Source organism: Myxine glutinosa, chromosome 6 (genome assembly GCF_964187855.1).
Source record: "Myxine glutinosa chromosome 6, kmMyxGlut1.1, whole genome shotgun sequence".
Taxonomy (NCBI): Eukaryota; Metazoa; Chordata; class Myxini; order Myxiniformes; family Myxinidae; genus Myxine; species Myxine glutinosa.
In genome coordinates this window covers 22,925,390-22,949,907 of record NC_136266.1, presented here as the reverse complement: position 1 = coordinate 22,949,907, position 24,518 = coordinate 22,925,390, and the positions used below count along the sequence as shown (strand labels likewise).

Here is a 24,518-nt window from a genome sequence, read left to right as displayed (position 1 = left end):
TGCGATTCATTTTGAGGAAAGGATGCACATTTGTAATGATTTTAGTTGTGCTAATAGTTTGGCTGTTCATTTTGGTAAAGAGTTTATGGTTATCGTGTTGGTTATAAGTGTGGATTGTGTGGCCAATTTTCTTCAAAGGTTCGATGTTATGTGTGATTGTACGATTGTCCATGCTTTTGGTGTATCCTATCTCATGTTTTGCCAAGAACTGACCAGAGGAGTTTCAGACAGTTGTGGTGTTTTCTTCTTCTTCCTGATTTGGGGCAGATATTGCCTTGAAGTATTGACAGATGTTCTACTATTAAAGGACAGTTAAAAAAAAATTATTTTGATGCTTAATTATATATATATATCGTCACCCTCATAGCAAAAGTGCCTGTCATTTTTTGGCCATTTTGAGATTTTCTGCCTAACTCACTTGGCAGAAAGTCATTTGTCATATCAAGTCATATCATTTGTGACACCTGTAAAAATGCCCAAGTCATTGTTAACCTCCTGAACCACTTTATGTTAATCTGCCTAAGTCCGCGGTGTGTTTTAATTCATTTCAATTGGAGCAGTTTTTTTGCCTTTTTCTCCAAACTGCAAAAAATGACAGGCACTTTTGTTATGAGGGTGACGATATATATATATATATACATATATATATAATTTTGGTCCTTAGAGACCTATTTGGATTACTTTTAGAAAAGTCTAGGCTTGTGAAGGAGCAAACTTGCAGAGGGCAACAGGTTTAAAGATTGACAAAGGAATAAAGACAAAACAGGCAGACAAAACGCTTGACATTGCAAATTTGTGGCAGGAACGGAAGAGGGCGAAGAAAAAGAAAGAGGGAGGGGGCGGGTCAGGGAGGGAAGAACGTATTGGTGGAGGCGGGAATGAAAGAAAGTATGAGGAAATGATGGAGGGCACTTTTGAAAGATTTAACGGAAGAGCAGGAAGCAATGGACACGGAGTCAGCCCGAAGAGGGAATAGAGGGATGGAAAACTGGATGTGAGCTGGATTCAGATCAGATGACTGGATTCAGATCAGATATAGGGGGAAAACAAGAAGAAAAAGACATAAAATGTCAAAGCCCCCACCACGGTTTTAGTAATTTTGATGTGCGGACTTAAAGGCCGTCAGTCGGCCATCTTTGGTCGGATGACAAAGCAAAATATTCCGCATATGTATACTCATGTATTGTCTTTGTGCCAAGTTTGAATAAATGTCCGATTATTGCATGCATGACCAATAAATTGGTGGAGACACGTTTTACTCCCAAGTAACAAATTAGCTGCCAGTCGGCCATCTTGGATCTGATCTCGAAAAAAATGACGTGCTTATGTTAGCTGTAATTCGTTATGTGTGTGGCAAGTTTAAACAAGACCAGCAAATGTATGTCTGAGAAATGGTTGAAGATGTGTTCAACTTCGGCTTTTTACAACTAAAATGGCCACCACTCGGCCATCTTTTATTGAATCGCGAAAACGACGTACATATGTACTCGATCATGCATTATCTTTGTGCCAAGAATGAACAAAATCGATCCATACATCTCCGAGATATGGTTGAGGACGCACAGACGGATGGACGAGACCCAATCCATAAGCTACCATTTCGGACTAAGTCCAATGGGGCTAAAAATGCGTGGGTTTCTGTAAGAAACCTTGGAGGGCTGAAATGGATGGAGGGAAGACAGGATAGGTAGTGAAGCCAAAAGTGAAGTGATAAAAAAAAAAACAGAGACCACCAACCTGTCTGTGGTGGGTGAAAAAAGACTCTGGGATTTGGCCTCTTTCTGTAGAGGCCAATAGTAGGACACACTTTGGACTTGCCATCTCCAGGAGACCAAGGTGGGAAGCAGCTACAATGGCCAGGAGTGGGGAGTCATATCCCACGGTACTACAGATGAAGGCCTTATATACACTGTGATGAGTTCTGCATGTCAAAGAATGAACTTGGACCCACTGAAATTACAAAGATGTCAGTCAGCCTTGGAGACCAATTTGGTAATATTGTTCACCTGTGACAGGTCGTGGCACCTCGTGAGGTCTCGCAGCTCCAAAGATAGCATCCAGGGATAGTTTCAAGGATTGTCCAGGAGGGTGGACGAGGGGGAGGAAAGAGTGAATGCAGGAATATTCCAGGTATTTTTTATTTCCCCAAATGATCTACAGAATTTGATCATGGCTGAGGATGCTTTCAATGTTGTTGCTTTTGTAGTCTTTTATGTGATGCCTGAACTATTTCAGATAAGCAAAAGGAGAGTATGTTTAAAGCAGCCTTGTGGGTGGGACCCTGGGCATCCTTATTATGGTTCCCGTGAAAGAAAGCATTGAGTGTTTAGTTTTAGTGTCCGTGGTGTCCTGCTTTTTGAAGAAGAATTTTTCCATATTTTTTTCATTTAATTATTGAACTTTTCAATTATTTAATTCTTCCCCAATTTTCATTCAATTGTTCGTTTGTTTTTCCCAATTTTCGGTTACTTACTTTTTTTCTTTTTTAAAATAATTTTTTAATTATTTAATTCTTCAAATGTTGATTTTTTTTCAATTTCCAATTATATAATTTTCAATTTATTTATTTATTTTTTACAATTTTCAATTATTTAAATATTTTAAATTATTCAAATTTCCCATTTATTATTATTATTATTATTATTATTTTTGTATTATTCATTATTTTTTCTATTATGATTATATTATTCCATTATCAATATTCATTATTATTATTTATATAATAATATTGCATTATTTTTCCCATTATTATGGTTCCCAGAGGTAAGCATTAAGTGTTTAGTCTTGATGACCGTGTGTCCCACTTTTTGGAAAGAAGAAAAACGTTTGTTTTCATTATGAGGCAGAATTTCAAGTGCAACCAATCGGCTAATATTACGAGTTAGCTGTACCAGGCAGGCACCATCAGCGATCTCCGATTGCAGCCTTCTAGTTCAATTTTAAAGTCTGTTTAATTTCAGTTATATGGGATGGAGGATCTGTCTGGTTGGTCATTTTTTTTAAACGGAAGAAATGTGACTGTTTTTATCATTCATGGGTTGCAAATTGAAGAGGTGCAAGGGGTTGGGTGGGATGGAGCGTGGAGTGGGTTGGTGAAACGTTTTCTCTTTCAGTGATTTGGCTTGTTTAGCTGTACGCCATTCGTTAACTTGTCAGGTAGTGCAAAGTCTTGAGGGGTCATGCTTCGACCAATGTGCATCATTATTGTTGGGCACTCTGAGGTTGAGACAGTGCAGGTTGTTTGGTGGGAGTGTTCATTTACCTCTTCATCCTGGAACGAAGTTTCAGTGAAGTTTCCATTTTCATTGGGGCATGTTTCGCATTAGGCTGACGCACAATTCTGTTTGGGCCCAAAGGGAATGAGTGGAAGCCAAAGTAGAAGAGCTTTAGGAGAATCGAAAATTGTGCAAAAATGGACCTTTGCAAAGCACGTGGAAGTTTTTTTTCTCTAATTTATTTTTGCCTTTGTTTTTGTCGTAAACGTTTGTTGGGAGAGACCTGCATCATATGCTACAAATTCATTGTTTCTCACATTTCTCTGTCTATATTGGTTTATAAAATACGGATTTTCTTTGCACTTTCCCTTTGCACCAACCCTGGTGTTGGGCTAGCGGCTAGGGTGCCAGCTTAGGATCCTAGGATCCTGGGTTCGAATCCCGGTCGATCGCTGAATTAACGCCAGCGGGGTTGACTCAGCCTGTCATCCTTCCGAGGTCGGCTAATTGAGTACCAGTTCACTGGTAATTCCCTGTTTGTCGTTAAAGGCGGCAAAAAGGGTTGGCGTCAGGAAGGGCATCCGGCCGTGAAACATTGCTTCAAAAAGGGGACCGAAAAACAACAACAACCACGGTTCCCGAAAAAGGCCAACTCCCGCTTGCGGGGAAAAATGGCCTCTAAAGGTGGTTGTTTTTTTTTCAATTGTCACACTTGTTTAGGGGGAATTCCTTTGCTCCTGGAGTCTTTCCCTGCATGCTGTGATGGCCTTGTTTTATTCATGTATCTCTTTTCGGTTTAGATGGATTTAGATCTATTGCGGATTGGTGTTTTTTGAATCGTGGCATTTATTTTAATAAATTTTTTTGTTGGGCGTTGATGTTCGCAAGAGGAGGTGATTTTGTTTCCCGGTGTGTGTACATTGTACAGTGGTCCTGATGGTGAATATCGATTAATTTTTACATTGGCTGGACGTATCCAAGTACCGTTGCCCGTCTCGGTGTAGATGTATGGAGACGAAAGGGACGAAACAGCCGATGCACTGGGACCATCGACCGAGGATCGAGGGAGCGAAACACGCCCGGAATTTTCTTTTATTACTATAAATTAATTATCGAACTTGAAAGGAAGACGTCAGATCATACATTTTCAGTGACGGAAGGAAACAAAGAAACACAGACCAGATACAGTTGTGAGACTCAACGCCAGCAATTAATTACAATATTCAAGCCTCACTGGAGGCCATGCGGAATTTGACCTTTCGCAAAAAGGGCTGCAATAACCGACTGTCGTATTTATTACGGAGATTGATTTTTCGCAGTGAACGGCATCACTAATGCAAATGTCAAGCTAACCCAGAAAGCAGCGATTAAGCAGACAACTGATATTATTTGTCGTTTAATACACAGTACCTGCACACAAAGGTAAGCTCCACGACTGTCGGTGACATGATGTCAACAAATAACCGAAAAGATTTATTTATCTTCCTGTAAATATTTCCGATCTGTCAACTTGACAGGCCTGTAACTTTAATTCATGCAGACCGTCTCTCCTCCAAAATCAATTGCTACTAATTGCTGCTGCTCATGATTTAATTACTGCTGAAATCGCCGCTTCTACCGAGTGGCCGCCATCAAGTGCGGTGGATTTGCCCCAAACATCGGAGGGGAATGCGAATGCGCATTCGAGGAATTGAGCTCTGCATTTTGCATCGTAACCCGTTGTGGATGCCACTGAATTGGCTGTTTGTTACCTCCGCCACCAAAGGTGGATGGAGGTTATGTTTTCACCGCTGTCTGTTTGTTTGTGAAGAACATATCGCAAAAAGTTATGGATGGATTTTGATGGATTCAAACGGATGGATTCATTCAAACGAAATTTCGCAGAGATGTAGCGTATGTCACAAGGACGAAATGATTCGATTTTGGTGAAGATCCGGATTCGGATCCGGCTACTAGAATTTTTTAAGCCATTCCTTCATCATTGGGAGATAGGGCCTATCTCAAAAAGTTGTGGATGGATTTGGACGAAACTTGGTGGACCCGTTGGGTGTCTGACAAGGACAAATAGATGGATTCGGATACAATAATTATTTAATTTTTTTAAGGGATTCTTCACCATTGGGAAATAGGGCCAAAAACTATGCATAGCAGGATATCTCAAAAGGTTATGGACGGATTTGGACGAAACATGGTGGACAGGTTGTGGGTGTGACAAGGAAGAATCGATTCAATTTTGGTGAAGATCTAGATCCTGATCCAGCTCGTATAATTTTTTAAGTGATTCTTCACCATTGAGTGATATGGCCAACCAGGTGGAGGTATGCTCTCTACCGAGTGCCGTTCTAGTGGAACCTGATTCGATCGATACATAGTCCAGGCAGCGTCAATGCGCACATATTCCCATAAAGGTATAAAAGTCTTCTGAATTAAAAAAAAAAAAATTAACATTGAAAACTTTACACCGTTTTCCTATTTCTTATGGCCAACATAATCTACTTGTAGCAAAGAAAACCAATTTTTTTGGAATGTCTCTGATATTATTGAGCCGAGGCTCAGTTGTTGACAAGCGAGTTTCTTTCACGGAGAGAATTCTCACTTTGATCCTCACGTATCACCGACTGTCTATAATGGCTTCCTTTGCAACCCCCTTACCCTTCGCTCCATGCATCCCCTCCTCCTTAATGATTCCTCCAGGAAACAGGCAAAGGGCCACTGTGGAAATTAAAAAGCATCTGCACAAGAATGAGTCTCTTTGACCAACTCGAGGAAAGGGCGGTTGAGGGTGTTATTACGATTACAGCGACAACATAGTATGGCCTTGTTACAAGGCCGCGGCCACACGATGCTTTTATCACAACCGTAAAAAAAATTTCAGGAAAGACGCCAAATACAAGAAAAAGAGAACGGACGTCACTTTACAATCTAAAGAGCTCAAAAGATGTTTTTCATTATTGCTGCAAAGATAAGAGTCCAGTTTGGATGTAATTATTTCATTTCAGAACCACTTATGTCTCCAAAAGAGAGAATAAACCTTCAGTGAGACTCATAATGCTTTAGGCTTCTATTATATGTCCGAAGGTGATGCAACTGCATCGCAGCTAAGAAAACAAAAATAAATAAATAAATAAATAGTGTAGCACGCTGGACAAGAGATCCAAAGGAAGTCCTCCAGAAACTTGGTTTGTACGAGACCAATTGTATAGGAGAATCCAGTGTTGTAAGAATATATTGGACCCTCACTGTAACATGCCCACCGTTGTTTCCAGCCGTCGCTGCCGCTTCGCTCCACTGTTCAGCCGTGGAGACAGAAAACGAGCGCTGATGCAGGCCATCGGGTCGAGACCCGAATGAAGCGAGTCCAATGCCACTGACTGAACGCTCCGCATGCACAGAACCTGATAAACAGAGACAGGAAAGCATGTCAAATGGACCATATGCTGCAAATAAGGCAGAAAATAATTTTAAAAAAACAAACAAACAAAAAATAAATAAATCTGTGTGATGGTGCGGCCATTGTGGCCTGCGTAACAGGCAACACGTAACTATGCAAGCTTTATTTGGTATATTCAGGACTGTTTAAAAGCAGGCTTGCATTCACCATCATCAACATCATCACAGATATAAACCTCCACATTGGTTGGTTTGCCTTGGTTTGTATACACAAAGAATTAAGTTAAGCACCCCTACACAACGAATTAAGGTAAGCACCCCCTAATATATATTCTTTGTGTATATGTATACATTGGCATATATTCTAAGGTATGTGAGATCAAATAATGATTGGTATGACATTAGCAATTATCCATTGATGAAATTGAGTGATCAAAGTGAAAAAAAGTGATTGGTTGAGTCAGTGATCCGATCACGTGGGTCCTACACACGTTATTGACGCAAAGATCGCTAGAGGTCTTCTCAGAACAATGACTGTACGTTAGAAAACATAAACGTCATCCACACTGTCCGTGATGGACCTATAGCTCCATACTTAAATTGAGGTGAAAATATGCCTAAAATTCCCAAAAAATTTCACCTTAAATTATTCAGAATAAAATATTGAAAACGGCATGATTGTTATGTTTTTATGTGACCATAATATCACTTCTCCAGAAAATATAGCAATATCATGGGTATATTACACTGTTTTGACGACAACAAACTTGTAATGTGCGAGGTTGTAAAAAAACGGGGGGGGGTGCTTAACTTAATTCTTTGTGTATACATGGTGGTTCGAGGGAAATAGAATCAGGAGGAAAATGTGACAAAGGAAATAAACCGTTTGAGAGAGGAGTAAGAGGATGAGGAAGAGGATGAGGAGGTGGGGGAGGAAAAGGGGGAGGAGGAGGAGGAGGAGCATATCTTTGCCACTAGAAAATACATCGTATCCCTTTGCAGAAGATGACGACTCTGCGGGATAGTTGCAGTATATCCCTATGCCAGGTAAAAAATGGCAGCATCCCTCCCTGGCAATCTGAGAAAAATAAGCAACTGCTCAGCTACATGGAGCAAGTATTTTGGTGCAGGAAAGACCCATATTTTTTATCTTTTCCTTCTGCAAGGACCATCAGGCAAATCCTCAAATTAATTTTTCTGGTGAAATTAATTTCTGGAGGTCCTGAGTCTCCATATCACCTACAACTGGTCTTGGGCAGATCATATTTCAAAGTTGGCCTGTAAAGGTAGCCACCACCGTGGAATTCTCCATAGGGCTAGGTCTTTCTTCTGCTGTCTGCTTATAACAGTGCACAAAGCCTTCATCCATAGTGTAATGGAATATGACTCGACACTGTGGACTGGTGTTGCTGCTTCTAAACTTATCCCCTTAAAGACCATGGATTATAAGGCCCTCCATGTGGTCAGAGTGCCAATCGGTCCCCATGGACCTGCCCTTTCTCGTGTGTGTGTGTGTGTGTGTGTGTGTGTGTGTGTGTGTGTGTGTGTGTGTGTGTGTGTGTGTGTGTGTGTGTCTCAAATTCTGTTGTGGCCCTGTCTTCGTGAAGGTGGGGGTACACCATCCTGGATGTGGGGGATCTCTGGGTCGCTCCTGCAAGATCGATCGGCTGTCTCCGTGCCGTGGGCTTGTTCAAGATAACTATCTGGGGCAGGGGTTCCCTAACTGGGGTGCATGAACCCCCAGGGGGTGCGTGAGTCCATCCCAGGGGGTTCGTGAGACGTTTCTGAAAGTCAAAACTAGAGTACTTTTTGTTGAAATAAAATCTGATATATCATATAATTTATATCAACATCAACATTTTTCACAGATTCAGACCGCAATCCACAATTCGCAAATCCGCAATTCCGCAATTCGCAATTCGCAATCACAGATTCAGACCGCAATCCGCAATTCAGACCGCAATGTCTAAGAAGCGCAAATACGATGATTCGTACATCAAGTGGGGGTTCATGAAGTTTGTGGAGAAGGATGGGACTGAACGTCCGCAATGCGTTCTGTGTTACAAAGTGCTGGCGGAGGCGTCGATGAAGCCATCGAAGCTAAAAGCCCACCTCGCCAGCACCCATCCGACTCATCAGAACGACTCTGAAGACGTGTTCCAAAGCAAGAAAGCTCGCTTCATGGCGAAGGGTAGCTTGACTCGGCACGGGTTCCAACCGTCGACGAGGCCTATCCTTGAAGCCTCCTACGAAGTAGCGCTCCTCATTGCAAAAGACAAAAAGGCTCATACGATTGGCGAAACGCTTGTAAAGCCCTGCGCCGTGGTGATGGCGAACTTGGTTTGCGGACCCGAGGAGGCCTAGAAACTCAAGAGTGTTCCCCTGTGCAACAACACCATCAAGCGCAGAATTGAAGACATGTCAAAGGATATTGTGGCTCAGGTCACACAAGAACTCCGGGAATCGCGCTGCCGTTTCAGCTTGCAACTCGACGAATCCACCGACGTAGCGAGCTGCAGTCAATTGCTGGTTTTTGCACGCTACTTGGCGGGATTTGCTGTGAAGAAAGAGTTCCTGTTCTGTTCTCCTCTCAAAACAACAACCAAATTGGTGGACATTATGAATATCATGAACCATTTCATGGAAGAAAACGGCATCGAGTGGACGAACCTCGGATCGTTGTGTACGGATGGGGCCCCGGCGATGATGGGAAAGCGATCCGGGTTCGTTGCGCTGGTGAAAGACAAGTGCCCCGACGTCATCGTGACACACTGTGTGCTCCATCGCCACGCCCTTGCGACCAAGACGCTCCCCAAGGAGCTTGGTGATGTAATGGCTATCGTTGTCACAGCAGTGAACTTCATCCGCGCTCGGGCTCTCAACCACCGCCTCTTCCAGGTCTTCTGTGAAGATATCGGTGCTGCATACACTCATCTTCTGTACTACACCGAGGTGCGTTGGCTATCCCGGGGCCAAATCCTGAACCGCGTCCTCCAGCTGCGTCAGGAGATTGAAATTTTCCTGCGTGAGAAAGGCAACGACTTGGCGGACTACTTCGGCGACCCTGTCTTCGTCGCGAGGCTTGTGTACATCAGCGACATTTTCGGGCACCTTAACGCTCTCAACATATCACTTCAAGGGAGCAGCCTCACGATCGTCGAAGCAGCGGAACGGATCAACTCGCTTCGAGAAAAGCTGCGGCTTTGGAGCAACCGCGTGGAGAAGCGGTCATTCATCAACTTCCCGGAGCTCGCTCAAATCCTCGCGGATGACGACGCTCAGAATGATTTCTGCTCCACGCTTGTCGTCGACATCAAGGGTCATCTGAAGTCTCTGTCTGACAGTTTTGATGGATACTTTCCGAATCTGTCGGTCGATCCGTGGATACAGGATCCTTTCACGATTCTAATTGACGACATCGACGACGACAACGAGCTCAAGGATGATATGATCGAGCTGAAGGCCTCTGGCTGCCTGAAGATGCAGTTCTCCACCGTCGCCAGTCCCTCGGAGTTTTGGGCAAGCAACTACGAGGCCTTCCCCAATCCAGCGGCGAAAGCGCTCCGAATGACACTGCCTTTCGTCACGACCTACCTCTGCGAAGCCGGGTTCTCCGCGTTGGTCGTCATGAAAACAAAGCTGCGGGCACGCCTTGACGTCGGCCCCGACATGAGGGTGGCCCTCTCCAAGACAGCTCCGAGGATCAAACGCCTCGTGGAGGAAAAACAGGAGCATCCGTCTCATCGTGTGTGATGGGTGATCGATGCGTGATACAATTCGTGATCTGATCTTGAAGTTTCCGAGTAAATATTTGTTCATCTCTTGTTTTTTTTTCATTACAATATTACACTATGAACTTGATCTTTTATGAAGCACTGTTATGCGTATTATAGTATAATAATAACTCAGATCGTGTCTCGAAAAGTTGGGGGTTCGTGGACACCTCTGACATCCACAGGGGGTTCGTGGGGGGATAAAGTTAGGGAAACACTGATCTGGGGCTACACAACAACAACAACAACAACAACTACATGTACCGAGTTCTCATCCTTCTACCGGGTATGAAAAAAAAACCAAACCCCCCCGTTATATTCACCATTAATTTCTTTTTCATGTTATTTTCTCTATTATTTCAGATAATGACAGCTGATGTCCTGGACAAATGAAGAAAAGTCTTTTTATGTAGAATCCTCAATCGAAATGCATTCCTTCATCCAATCTCAAAGAAAGTTCAAAAGAAGATTTAATTGCAAAGATGCCCCATCCAAAGTGAGAATATTCAAATAGATGAAGAAATTTCGAGAGCAAGGAATTGTACACAATGTAAACTCAAAATCAACAGACAGACCAACTCATCCTGGACCACATTCGATGAGAACTCCTGAGGTCATTGAGAAGATGCAACAGTCAGTCGGAAAAAGTCAAAAAAGTCGCTTCGCCGCCGGTCAAGAACCTGGACGACTGACAGTGTCATGTCTCAGGGGGATTCTCCATGATGGCATGAAACCTTATCCATGCAGAATACAAGTCTGAGATAAACTCACCGACCCAGACAAAAACGAGCATCTGGAAATGGCTCGGTGGTTTGTGGAGAAAAGTGAGGAGAGGTCTGGTTTTCTCAATGACATTTGGTTCTTGGATGAGGTTCACTTCATGCTTAATGGCCAAGTCAACTCAAGGAACAATGTCTACTGGGATACGGTACCGTCCGATGAGGTTCACCAGAAACCCTGACATTCAGTCAAGTGCATTGCCTGGTGGGCATTGCGCAAGCGTAGCATCATTGTACTGTTCTGGTTGGAAGATGAGGATGGTAATGCCATGACCATCAACTCTGGGCACCTCATTAAACTACTGAATGAGTTCTGGGATGCTCTTGGTCACAAGAGAATGTTTCAAAGAGAAGAACAATGGTTACAGCAGGATGGGGCAACCCCTCACACTGCAAGGGAGTACCGTGAGTGGGTGACAAGTCAATTCGGTGAGCGTGATTGGCCGACGCTTCAGCGTCGAGTGGTCTCCACATCACCCTGATCTCAATGCCCCAGATTTATTTTATCTTTGGAAATATCTGAAAGACAATATGCACAAGGATATCCCGAGAAGCATCTTCGAGTTTAAACAAGCAATCACAGAGAACGTTATGCCCATCCCACCGAATGCCAGCACGTAATCAACAACTTTGCCCGTCGTGTTCAAGTCTGTGTTCAGCACATAGGTGGACATTTGGAGCATGTGGTCGACCGAGTGCCAAAATAAAGTCCTGCAAGTTACGGTTCTGATATTTGGTACATCTGTGTCGCATAAAATGTTCCACATATTCCTTAAGTATTATTTAATTCAGATTAAAAATGAATGTATTGTGGATATTTTTTGAGTGTTTTTGGGGGGGAAGGGGATGGGAAGGAGGGACCACACCCTGTACAATTCCTCTTCCTGTTTGCGGTACATCTCTTTGTTGTCATCCCGCCATTTTGCCTTTGTCACATTTTGGTTGTTTATCCATTTACCTCCATCATTTCCCTGGTGTTGGCTTAGCGGTTAGGGTGCCGGCTTGGGATCCTAGGATCCTGGGTTCGAATCCCGGTCGATCACTGAATTAACGCCAGGGCGGTTGACTCAGCCTGTCATCCTTCCGAGGTCGGCAAATTGAGTACCAGCTTGCTGGGATCAATGATCCCGGTGTGTACCCCGATTTAGAATAGGTACACCGTATCCCTGCGCATCGTAAGAGGCGACCAAGGGTTGGCGTCAGGAAGGGCATCCGGCCATAAAAACATTGCCTCAAACAGGGAACCATGATTGTCATGGGGCCCGCAAGGCTAACCCCTGCTCTAGCGGGGAAAATGGCCTTAAAACGATCATTCATTCATTCATTCATTCATTTCCCTCTCTGAGTCTTGATGCCTGCATTAAAAACGATTTTAAAGAAAGGAGGAGAGGAAGGGGAGGAGGGTTGGGCACGGGGAGGGGAGGGAGAATGGATAGGGGAGAGAGGAGAGAGATTCATGAATGGGGATGATGGCAGAAGGGAATTGGACGGACGATGCTGCAATCTTGTTTGCGAGCAGGATAAGTAGATTTGCTGACCGGTTTGGCAGTGCGGAGAAGAGAGATATTTTAAATGCAAACACGTTATTCCTGAATGAAAAATCTATGCCCGCCAAGACGAATTGGCACTGCAAAATAGCCAACAATGACGGTAAATACGACGTCACTCTAAGTTATATATTTTCTTTAAGTAAAAACTGTGAGTTTAACGATCGTCACAACGATCGTACAACGTCCAGAACACATCTTTGTTGTGTTCATTAGGAAGGAATGTTTATGATCCATCATGCGGCTATTAAATGCAGGGTATTTAAATCCAGTTGAATTGGAAAATTGAAAATCTGTGCAGCTGGTGAAAGTTATAAAAGATTTCAGGGAAGTGGGCTTCCTATAGGTTATGGAAATCAGGGGTCGGTACTAAGTCCACTACTATTTGTAGCTGCGATGGAGGTGCTGGCTCAGAACGTAAAGGAGGGTTTACCGTGGGAGTTGTTGTATGCAGATGTTCTGGTGTTGATTGCGGAAAGTATGGATGGACTGAAGGAAAAGATGAACAAGTGGAAGGAATGTATGGAGACAAAAGGTCTGAAGGTGAATATAGGAAAGACGAAGATGATGGCAAGTGGTAAAGCATGTGGTGAGGTGGAAAGAACTGGGAAGTGGCCATGTACTGTGTGTAGGAAGGGTGTCGGAGTGAACTCCTTTCAATGTACAATGTGCGCTGAGTGGGTTCATCAAAAATGTAGTGGTCTGAGAGGGTCATTAACCAGTGTGGCAGCTACATTCAAATGTAAGGTGTGCACAGAGGGAGCTGCAGATGGAGGAAATGTTGAGTTGGATCTTGGAGACGGCGTGAAGCTGGAAGGTGTGAAAACATTTTGCTACCTCGGAGACATGCTGAATGGAGAAGGTGGATCAGACTTGGCAACGGTTGCTGGAGTGAGATGTGCATGGAAGAAGTTTCTGGAACTGAGTGGCGTGCTGATGAGGAGGGGAGTGTCGTTGAAGCTGAAGGGAAAGGTGTATGCTGCATGTGTGAGAAGTGTTATGATTTATGGGAGCGAGACATGGGTAATGAACGTAGAGCAGCAACGAAGGTTGGAAAGGGTGGAAATGCGAATGGTTCGACGGATGTGCGGAGTATCGTTGAGAGAGAGGAAGACAAATGATGAATTGCGAAAGATGATGGGAATAGAGCCTGTGATTGATGCTGTGAAGAGGAACAGGTTGAGATGGTTTGGTCGTGTGTTGAGGAAGGATGAAAGTGACTGGTTGAGAAGAGTGATGGAAATGAATGTAGAAGGAAGTAGAGGATGGGGAAGACCGAGAAAGACTTGGCTAAAGATGGTGGAAGAAGAAATGCGGGCAAGGGGGTTAACAAGGAGAGATGCAGAAAATATGGCAAAATGGAGAAGATTGTCATGGGGACCGCAAGGCTAACCCCCGCTCTCGTAGGGAAAATGGCCTTTAAAATGCATGTTGTTGTATGAACATAGGAGTAGTTGAATGTTAAGAAGTCCACTGAAAAGTATTACAAACTACTCAAATCAGGTCTGGTATAGCTTACTGATCTGACAACAATTACCTCGAACCCAGACGGAGCGGTTGGAATCCTGCATTCTTCCACAATTGGTTAATTGGATCATAAAACTAATTTGTTCGAACAGTTCTGGCAGTAGTCTGATATAAAGTTGAGATCCTGCAAACTTTGCTCAGAGTTCTCCTTTGAAAATCTGATTTCTGAAAATAATATATGATTGGGAATTCTGAATGGTGGTTTGACCACTTCCCATGTCATGACCATTGGACGAGAGACTTTACATCAGATTAGAGCACGAGCACAAAAATGTTGACCTCACGATAAAATTAAAAAATCTTGGAACTGGGAATATTTATATTACATCAAACAATTCTACAATTTATGAGAATAATTAAAATCTCCCTGAAAGCATGAACATCTATTGATAAAAGTTTTGGAAAAATAAATAAATATAATAAAAAAAGAAGAAATAACTATATTTATTGCTCGACTTAACCATGTACAAGAGTTCATAAGGGTGTGATTTGCTGAGCTCAAATAAGCACCAATTAAAATACCAGGCTTGGCTTGAAGTGTTGCTAATGATTAGCGAGTAATTGTTTCATTGACATGGCACTTCCAATTGAAGCACGGTGGGTCATTAAGGGAAAGAAAAATTGAGGCAGATGCACAGGGGTCAAAGGAGGGAGAAAAGTGGGATAATGTTGAGATGGGAGTTGGGGGGCGGAGGGGTCTACATTTCAGCTTCTATTGAATAAGGATATATAAATATCACCATAATATGTGCACACTTTGCGTGGAGATAAATGGATGACATGAAACATTCATCCGACCACACTCTAGGGCCAGGCCAGGTATGCTTGTTCATCTGAAAGTCTCCTTTGTTCGTGTGATCTGTCCAAAAGGAATCCCTCACTCTCTGATCTGTAACTGCACATAGCACCAAATTATATTATAAATAAAAACTAGATGCTTTTTCTGGTCACCAAATTATATATCCACTCTTGGTTTTGATTACCAGGCAATCCGATCCAAATGTTCACCGTCTTCCGAAGGATGTGTGGCGATGGCGGAATGGAGTGCGGCACAATGTCTTTTTGGAAAGGGGATTAAACTCACAGTAATATCATTCCACAGTTTAATGTGTCTGGTACAGTGGAATTATTCAAGCAAGACTAGGCCTTTGGGCTTTTACAATGGACCAATACTACAAGATCAGGCTCTGTGCCCTCAAGGACCTGAATGGTTTATTACTTACATTGGCGGTATTCCCATATTCCCCTGCGGGGCATGAGGGAGTGCAGCAATTCATGAATGTCTCCATATCTAAGAATTTAACCACGAATAGGTCACCACTCCATCGCAGGCTGCTCAAATGTAACTTTGAAACAAGGCAGGAATTTAGAATTTGGCTGGGTTAATGGCACACAATAATCTATGACGTCAACAAGCAAATGCAGGCAGACAGAACAACTCAGTTGATATTGTCCTTCCAAAAGGAAGGTGCGTTCATCGATGCAACGCTCCCCTCGCCACAAAGGAAGGTGTTCCTCGACACAACGGTAGTTGTGGACTCACTGTTTAGGGTGATTCTGGGTTTAAAAGGTTGAAACCCCAATGATGGATGGTTCCCAACTTACGATCCAGATGGTGATTGAATCAGACTATCAGTCTGCTGAAGGAATTCTTCATCTATATCTATATCGATAAATCTCTGTTTCTTTCTCCCCCACCACAGAACCCCCTTCCCAATCCCCCACCACCCCTGCATTCCTCTTTTGTCATAACACATTTGAAATAACCACAAATGGGAAGTAAAACAGTTAAAGGACAAAATGTTTTGAACTGCATACTATAATACAGGAAATACTGTTTGTCTTGCTTTATGTATCAAGGACAAACAAAACCCGAGTCCCAGTGGAAGAGACATTTAAAAAAAAGATTGCCAAGAAATGTTTATGTGCAGTTGTATCCACAAAACACATCCCTCAAAGTCAGTTCTCGTATTTCAATGGCAGAAACACTCTGATCATCATGTGATCCCTGCTAGAAGAAACACATGTTGGACAAACACTTAAAAATCTAACTCCCAGCTATAAACACAATATTCGGTGCACTTGGGTGCAATTAATATTGTGAGAGCTCATGTCACGTGAACAAAAATGTGAAATAATTAATATATATATATATATTATATATATATATATTCCACGAATATAAGTTAAATATTATTGAGCGACGTATATTACTTCGCCTTGCCAATTTTCACGTTATGGATCATGACATGCTAACGTAATGACGGATGAAGTATGACCTCGATATGCTAATCATGATTCCTTTTGCTCATACATGTCCATCAGCACCCACTGGCATGTTGTTTACAGGACAAGACTTTATTCAGCATACCAATGACACACAGGTGCTAAGTAAGTGGTGGTACATGATCATTGCAGCTTCAAAGGCCTATCAACAGATTTCATTAACCCTTTCAGGACCAAGGGACACACATGTCCCGAAACTTTAAAGTGTTGTATCTGCGCTATTATCTCTGCAATTTTAGATTACTTTTTGTTTGTACATTGGAAAACATTGTAGCTAATACTGGGTAAGAGCTTTTGTCGTTTCCATCATTTTTGTGTTTTCTTGATGAGAAAATTTTTCTTTTTGATTTTCTTTTTCTTGATTTTCTTTTTCTTGATGAGATTTTTTTCCCTTTTTTTTTCTTTGTGCATGCTCTTAAATTTCAATTCATATTCGTGATTATTATAGCCAAACTAATAATAAAATTGGACTTGTATCTGATAATTACTTTCAAGATGTTTATGGTCCTCAAAAAGGTTAACTTAGCACTTAAGACTATCGAATGGAGGTTTTTTTTCAGCACAACTCCATATCCATGTGTCTTGAGTTTCAGATTTAAGTAGATTGCATCAGGTCATTCTCCATGTCATTTGCATTTTAATGCTCGGTACAGCTTCCGATTAAATCTTCATTTACCAGAATGAGGAGTTTATGTCCATGATATTACAAATCGTAAATGCAAAATGAAGTAATAAGAAAACTGAACAATTTGTTTGTTGAACAAACATACATTTTGGAACCAATCCGACAACAGCGATAACTTTAAAAAAAACCTCCAACATTTAACTCTTAAAGGTCAAATGAAATGTTTCCTTAGTCTCGGTAGCAAAAGGTTCATAATTCATAATGTTCATATATTGACATATTAGTCGAAAACCCAAATGCAAAAACAGTATCTAAGGCTCATGGAGGAGTGGCAGCACAAATTACAATACATATCACACATACAGACAACTCCAGATTTGATTTCAGACAAACAGCAGCTGAACATGTGGAGAGTGACGTACCTTCCCGGGGCATGCTGGTTACCAGTTATATTTATCTCTGTGACATTGCTTTTCTCTCCACATTAAGCAGAGCAATAAAGGATAATTTTCCCCCTCCCCATGGGATGCCAACACGTGGGATTTATCTGCACTCTATCCTCCAAATGCTGAGCACCAAGCAAGGAAGAAACACATACATTTTTAAAATCTTTAGTATAACTCTGTCGGGGTTGGAACCGAACTGCCGACCTGCCGGACTCGGGACGGACGTTCTAAGCAGAATGCCACCAGTGGAAAGCATCATGTTTTGGTTTTGTGTGAATATTTCCCATGGGAAATGAAATATTTATTCTATGATATAACTAGAGTCCCAGTATACATCATTAAGTGATTTTCAAAGTCACAACAGCTAGGGAACATATTTTAGAAAGAAGCAGTGAAATGACCAACAAAATAAAACCACAAATTAATGTAAAACAAATAAATATTGTTGAATTGTTATTGGTGAAGTTTTGCAACATCAAAATATTCCAATAAGATGGACAACTACAAAATAAACCACCTGCACAGACATCACCAACAAGAAAAAAACTGGAACAAAGTCGATGGCACGCCATCGCAAATCCCTACGCTTCTCACCTAAAGCAAAGTTGGAAGATGGAAAACATTTCCACAAGGAATGACCCACTATCTAATTTTGAGTTAAAAGCATTTTCTGTTTTGACCCCTGTGACCTCAAAGCATCAACATCAACATATGAACCATGGGTCAAATTCAAAAAATCATTAAATATTTAATGCGACCCCGATGTTGATTGCATATACAAAGTTTTATTTAAAAAATACTAAAAAATGTGCCTGTAATTGCATTTTTTGGTATTTCACCCTTTGACTTTGTCCCAGAGGGCGGGGTCAAAATAATACTATCCTCAACTCACAACTCCTTGCCATGTGGTCATCATGATCACCAAGTTTGATGAATTTCTGCATAACCATTTAGGAGGAGATTGCGTGATGGACAGACAGACAGAGCTGATTACAATATTTACAATTACAAATTTATTATTAAAATTACAAATTTTAGATTCAGGAGTCATCTAGGTTATTTTTGGTTCAGGAGTGGATCAGGTTATTTTTGGTTCAGGAGTGGATCAGGTTATTTTTGGTTCAGGAGTGGATCAGGTTATTTTTGGTTAAAGAGTGGTTCAGGTTATTTTTGGTTCAGGAGTGGTTCCGGTTATTTTTGGTTCAGGAGTGGTTCAGATTATTTTTGGTTCAAGAGTGGTTCAGGTTATTTTTGGTTCAGGAGTGGTTCAGGTTATTTTTGGTTAAAGAGTGGTTCAGGTTATTTTTGGTTCAGGAGTGGTTCAGGTTATTTTTGGTTCAGGAGTGGTTCAGGTTATTTTTGGTTCAGGAGTGGTTCAGGTTATTTTTGGTTGAGGAGTGGTTCAGGTTATTTTTGGTTCAGGAGTGGTTCAGGAGTGGTTCAGGTTATTTTTGGATCAGTAGTGGTTCCGGTTATTTTTGGTTCAGGAGTGGTTCAGGTTATTTTTGGTTCAGGAGTGGTTCAGGATATTTTTGCTTTAAGAGTGGTTCAGGTTATTTTTGGTTCAGGAGTGGTTCAGGTTATTTTTGGTTCAGGAGTGGTTCAGGTTATTTTTGGTTCAGGAGTGGTTCAGGATATTTTTGGTTCAGGAGTGGTTCAAGTTATCTTTGGTTCAGGAGTGGTTCAGGTTATTTTTGGTTCAGGAGTGGTTCAGATTATTTTTGGTTAAAGAGTGGTTCAGGTTATTTTTGGTTCAGGAGTGGTTCAGGTTATTTTTGGTTCAGGAGTGGTTCAGATTATTTTTGGTTCAAGAGTGGTTCAGGTTATTTTTGGTTCAGGAGTGGTTCAGGTTATTTTTGGTTAAAGAGTGGTTCAGGTTATTTTTGGTTCAGGAGTGGTTCAGGTTATTTTTGGTTCAGGAGTGGTTCAGGTTATTTTTGGTTCAGGAGTGGTTCAGGTTATTTTTGGTTGAGGAGTGGTTCAGGTTATTTTTGGTTCAGGAGTGGTTCAGGAGTGGTTCAGGTTATTTTTGGATCAGGAGTGGTTCCGGTTATTTTTGGTTCAGGAGTGGTTCAGGTTATTTTTGGTTCAGGAGTGGTTCAGGATATTTTTGCTTTAAGAGTGGTTCAGGTTATTTTTGGTTCAGGAGTGGTTCAGGTTATTTTTGGTTCAGGAGTGGTTCAGGTTATTTTTTGTTCAGGAGTGGTTCAGGATATTTTTGGTTCAGGAGTGGTTCAAGTTATCTTTGGTTCAGGAGTGGTTCAGGTTATTTTTGGTTCAGGAGTGGTTCAGATTATTTTTGGTTAAAGAGTGGTTCAGGTTATTTTTGGTTCAGGAGTGGTTCAGGTTATTTTTGGTTCAGGAGTGGTTCAGGTTATTTTTGGTTCAGGAGTGGATCAGGTTATTTTTGGTTCAGGAGTGGTTCAGGTTATTTTTGGTTCAGGAGTGGATCAGGTTATTTTTGGTTCAGGAGTGGTTCAGGTTATTTTTGGTTGAGGAGTGGTTCAGGTTATTTTTGGTTCAGGAGTGGTTCAGGAGTGGTTCAGGTTATTTTTGGTTCAGGAGTGGATCAGGTTATTTTTGGTTCAGGAGTGGATCAGGTTATTTTTGGTTCAGGAGTGGATCAGGTTATTTTTGGTTCAGGAGTGGTTCAGGTTATTTTTGGTTAAAGAGTGGTTCAGGTTATTTTTGGTTCAGGAGTGGTTCCGGTTATTTTTGGTTCAGGAGTGGTTCAGATTATTTTTGGTTCAAGAGTGGTTCAGGTTATTTTTGGTTCAGGAGTGGTTCAGGTTATTTTTGGTTAAAGAGTGGTTCAGGTTATTTTTGGTTCAGGAGTGGTTCAGGTTATTTTTGGTTCAGGAGTGGTTCAGGTTATTTTTGGTTCAGGAGTGGTTCAGGTTATTTTTGGTTGAGGAGTGGTTCAGGTTATTTTTGGTTCAGGAGTGGTTCAGGAGTGGTTCAGGTTATTTTTGGATCAGTAGTGGTTCCGGTTATTTTTGGTTCAGGAGTGGTTCAGGTTATTTTTGGTTCAGGAGTGGTTCAGGATATTTTTGCTTTAAGAGTGGTTCAGGTTATTTTTGGTTCAGGAGTGGTTCAGGTTATTTTTGGTTCAGGAGTGGTTCAGGTTATTTTTGGTTCAGGAGTGGTTCAGGATATTTTTGGTTCAGGAGTGGTTCAAGTTATCTTTGGTTCAGGAGTGGTTCAGGTTATTTTTGGTTCAGGAGTGGTTCAGATTATTTTTGGTTAAAGAGTGGTTCAGGTTATTTTTGGTTCAGGAGTGGTTCAGGTTATTTTTGGTTCAGGAGTGGTTCAGATTATTTTTGGTTCAAGAGTGGTTCAGGTTATTTTTGGTTCAGGAGTGGTTCAGGTTATTTTTGGTTAAAGAGTGGTTCAGGTTATTTTTGGTTCAGGAGTGGTTCAGGTTATTTTTGGTTCAGGAGTGGTTCAGGTTATTTTTGGTTCAGGAGTGGTTCAGGTTATTTTTGGTTGAGGAGTGGTTCAGGTTATTTTTGGTTCAGGAGTGGTTCAGGAGTGGTTCAGGTTATTTTTGGATCAGGAGTGGTTCCGGTTATTTTTGGTTCAGGAGTGGTTCAGGTTATTTTTGGTTCAGGAGTGGTTCAGGATATTTTTGCTTTAAGAGTGGTTCAGGTTATTTTTGGTTCAGGAGTGGTTCAGGTTATTTTTGGTTCAGGAGTGGTTCAGGTTATTTTTTGTTCAGGAGTGGTTCAGGATATTTTTGGTTCAGGAGTGGTTCAAGTTATCTTTGGTTCAGGAGTGGTTCAGGTTATTTTTGGTTCAGGAGTGGTTCAGATTATTTTTGGTTAAAGAGTGGTTCAGGTTATTTTTGGTTCAGGAGTGGTTCAGGTTATTTTTGGTTCAGGAGTGGTTCAGGTTATTTTTGGTTCAGGAGTGGATCAGGTTATTTTTGGTTCAGGAGTGGTTCAGGTTATTTTTGGTTCAGGAGTGGATCAGGTTATTTTTGGTTCAGGAGTGGTTCAGGTTATTTTTGGTTGAGGAGTGGTTCAGGTTATTTTTGGTTCAGGAGTGGTTCAGGAGTGGTTCAGGTTATTTTTGGATCAGGAGTGATTCAGGTTATTTTTGGTTCAGGAGTGGTTCAGGTTATTTTTGGTTCAGGAGTGGATCAGGTTATTTTTGGTTCAGGAGTGGTTCAGGTTATTTTTGGTTGAGGAGTGGTTCAGGTTATTTTTGGTTCAGGAGTGGTTCAGGTTGTACCTGTGTGTACCGGTGTGTACCCCGGTTTAGAATAGGTACACCGTATCCCTGCGTGTCGTAAGAGGCGACTAAAAGGGTTGGCGTCAGAAAGGGCATCCGGCCATAAAAACATTGCCTCAAAAAGAGAACCATGACAATTACAACTACATATGGGCAGGGTACAGCCCGAAGTACCCCGTGGGGGACCCCACTCCCTCTCGTCAAAACTCAAGGTGGGGAACCCGATCGAAGCAAGGGTGGAAATCACTCCATTTATGACGACGAAACGTCCGATGCCCGACGTGGAGATCGGTTTCTGAGGTTTGGGACATGGAATGTAGGGACAATGGCAGGGAGATCAGGAGAAGTGGTGGAAGTATTGGTCAGAAGAAGAGTGGACATATGTTGTGTGCAGGAGACGAGATGGAAGGGAAGTGGTGTGAGAATGGTGAAGGGTAGGCAGAGACAGAAATACAAGTTTGTGTGGTAAGGGTGCCCAGAAGGCGTGAATGGTGTTGGTGTCCTGTTTTCTGAGGAGTTTGTAGACAGTGTGGTGAGTGTGACTAGAGTGAGTGAAAGGTTGATGATGGTGAAAATGATGATTGGAAAGCTCTTGGTGAACTTCATCTTGGGGATATGCTCTGCAGGTTGGTCGGAGCGATGAAGAGAAGGACAAGTTCTGGTGTGCGATAGAGAAGCTGATGTAAAACGTGAAAGATGAGGAAGTTGTTGTGGTAGGAGGAGACCTAAATGGACATGTGGGAAGGAGTATGGACGGTTTTGAGGGAGTTCATGGGGGTTACGGATATGGTGTGAGAAATGGAGAAGGTGAAAGGATTTTGGAGTTTGCTGATGGAGCTGATTTGCTGATTTGTAATATTCAGTTCCAGAAATAGGATAATAAGCTTGTTACATACACGTCAGGTGGGTCGACGACAACCGTTGACTACCTGCTGGTGCGTAGGCGAGATAGGGGGCACCTCCGGGACACAAAGGTGATCCCGGGGGAGGAGGCTGTTTCACAGCACCACTTGATTGTCTGTGGCATAAGGGTGAAAGGTGCGAGGAGAGCTCGGCGGGTGAAGTACCAACCGAGAATGAAGGTGGGGAGGTTGAAAGAGGTGACAGTGAGGGAGGCATTAAAAGAGAGGCTGAGTATGGTGGAGATGATGTGGTTGAGCTTGAAATTGGTTGGATGTCAATGAAAGATAGTCTGTTGGGAGCCGTTGGTGAGGTGGGTGGTTGGACAAAAGGACCACCGAGGCACTCGGAAACATGGTGGTGGGATGATGAAGTTGGAAAGAAAATTGACGAGAAGAGGAAGAAGTTCAAGGAGTGGCAGAAGGCAAAGGGTATGGGGGCAGAAAAGGCAGAGCCTGAAAGTTATAAGGCAGCCAAGAAGGCTGCAAAGAAAGAGGTAGCAAAGGCGCAGGAGGCATGCAGGAAAATGTTCGGAGAACGCTTGGATTCGGAAGAGGGTCAGAGAGCGGTATTCAGGATTGCAAAGCAGATAGCGAAAGAGAGGTGTGATGTGATGGGGGTGAGTTGCTTGAAGGATGAAGTGGGACAAATCGTTGTGGACCCAGATGGAATTAAAGGAAGATGGAAGAGATATATGGAAATACTGTTGAATGCAGAGAATGAATGGGATGGCAACATAGAGAGTAACCCAGTTTTACGACCGACAGAGAAGATAACCGAGAAGGAAGTTGAGGAAGCGATAAAAGCAATGAAGAGTAGAAAAGCGGGAGAACCGACGGGAGTTGTGGGAGATATGTTGAAGGCAGTGGGAAATTGGGGTGTGAAGAGAATGACAGAGATCTGCAATCTGGTGGTGAAAGTAGGCCGCATTCCAGTGGCTTGGGAACTGAGTACCCTCGTCCCTCTCCACAAGGGGAAAGGTGACCCTCTTGACTGTGGCTCGTACCGAGTGATAAAGTTATTGGAGCATGGAATGAAGGAATTGGAAAGGGTGTTGGAGAGGAGGATAAGGAAGAAAGTGAAGATTGACGAAATGCAGTTTGGATTTATGCCAGGAAGAGGAACGACAGACGCACTTTTTATTGTGAGGCAGTTGCAGGAGAAGTACATGGAGAAGAGGAAGAAGTTGTTTTCTGGGTTTGTTGATCTGGAGAAAGCATTCAATAGGGTTCCACGTGATGTAGTGACATGGGCATTGAGGAAGTTAGGAGTGGAGGAATGGTTGATGAGAGTAGTGATGGCAATGTACGAGAGAGCGCGTACAGCTGTAAGGATGAAGGACGGGAACATTGGTGAGTTTGAGGTGAAGGGGGGAGTGCATCAGGGGTCGGTACTAAGTCCACTACTATTTGTAGCTGTGATGGAGGTGCTGGCTCGGAATGTAAAGGAGGGTTTACCATGGGAGTTGTTGTATGCAGATGATCTGGTGTTGATTGTAGAAAGTATGGATGGACTGAAGGAGAAGATGAACAAGTGGAAGGAATGTATGGAGACAAAAGGCCTGAAGGTGAATATCGGAAAAACGAAGGTGATGGCAAGTGGTAAAGCATGTGGTGAGGTGGAAAGAACTGGGAAGTGGCCGTGTGCTGTGTGCAGGAAGGGTGTCGGAGTGAATTCCATTCAATGTACAATGTGCGCTGAGTGGGTTCATAAAAAATGTAGTGGTTTGAGAGGGCCATTAACCAGTGTGGCAGCTACATTCAAGTGTAAGGTGTGCACAGAGGGAGCTGCAGATGG

General features: G+C 42.5%; 1 protein-coding gene across 8 annotated transcripts in view; it reads right to left on the bottom strand.

The window, feature by feature from the left end:
- The window catches only part of LOC137429645 (arf-GAP with GTPase, ANK repeat and PH domain-containing protein 1), a 644,187-nt gene that overhangs the window by 160,562 nt on the left and 459,107 nt on the right, over positions 1 to 24,518 (bottom strand). For all 8 annotated transcript variants that reach the window (XM_078779671.1, XM_078779672.1, XM_078779673.1 and 5 more), the window contains one exon: positions 6,470 to 6,610. In XM_078779671.1, the coding sequence (XP_078635797.1) occupies positions 6,470 to 6,610 (141 nt within the window). The remainder of the gene's footprint in view (positions 1 to 6,469; positions 6,611 to 24,518) is intronic.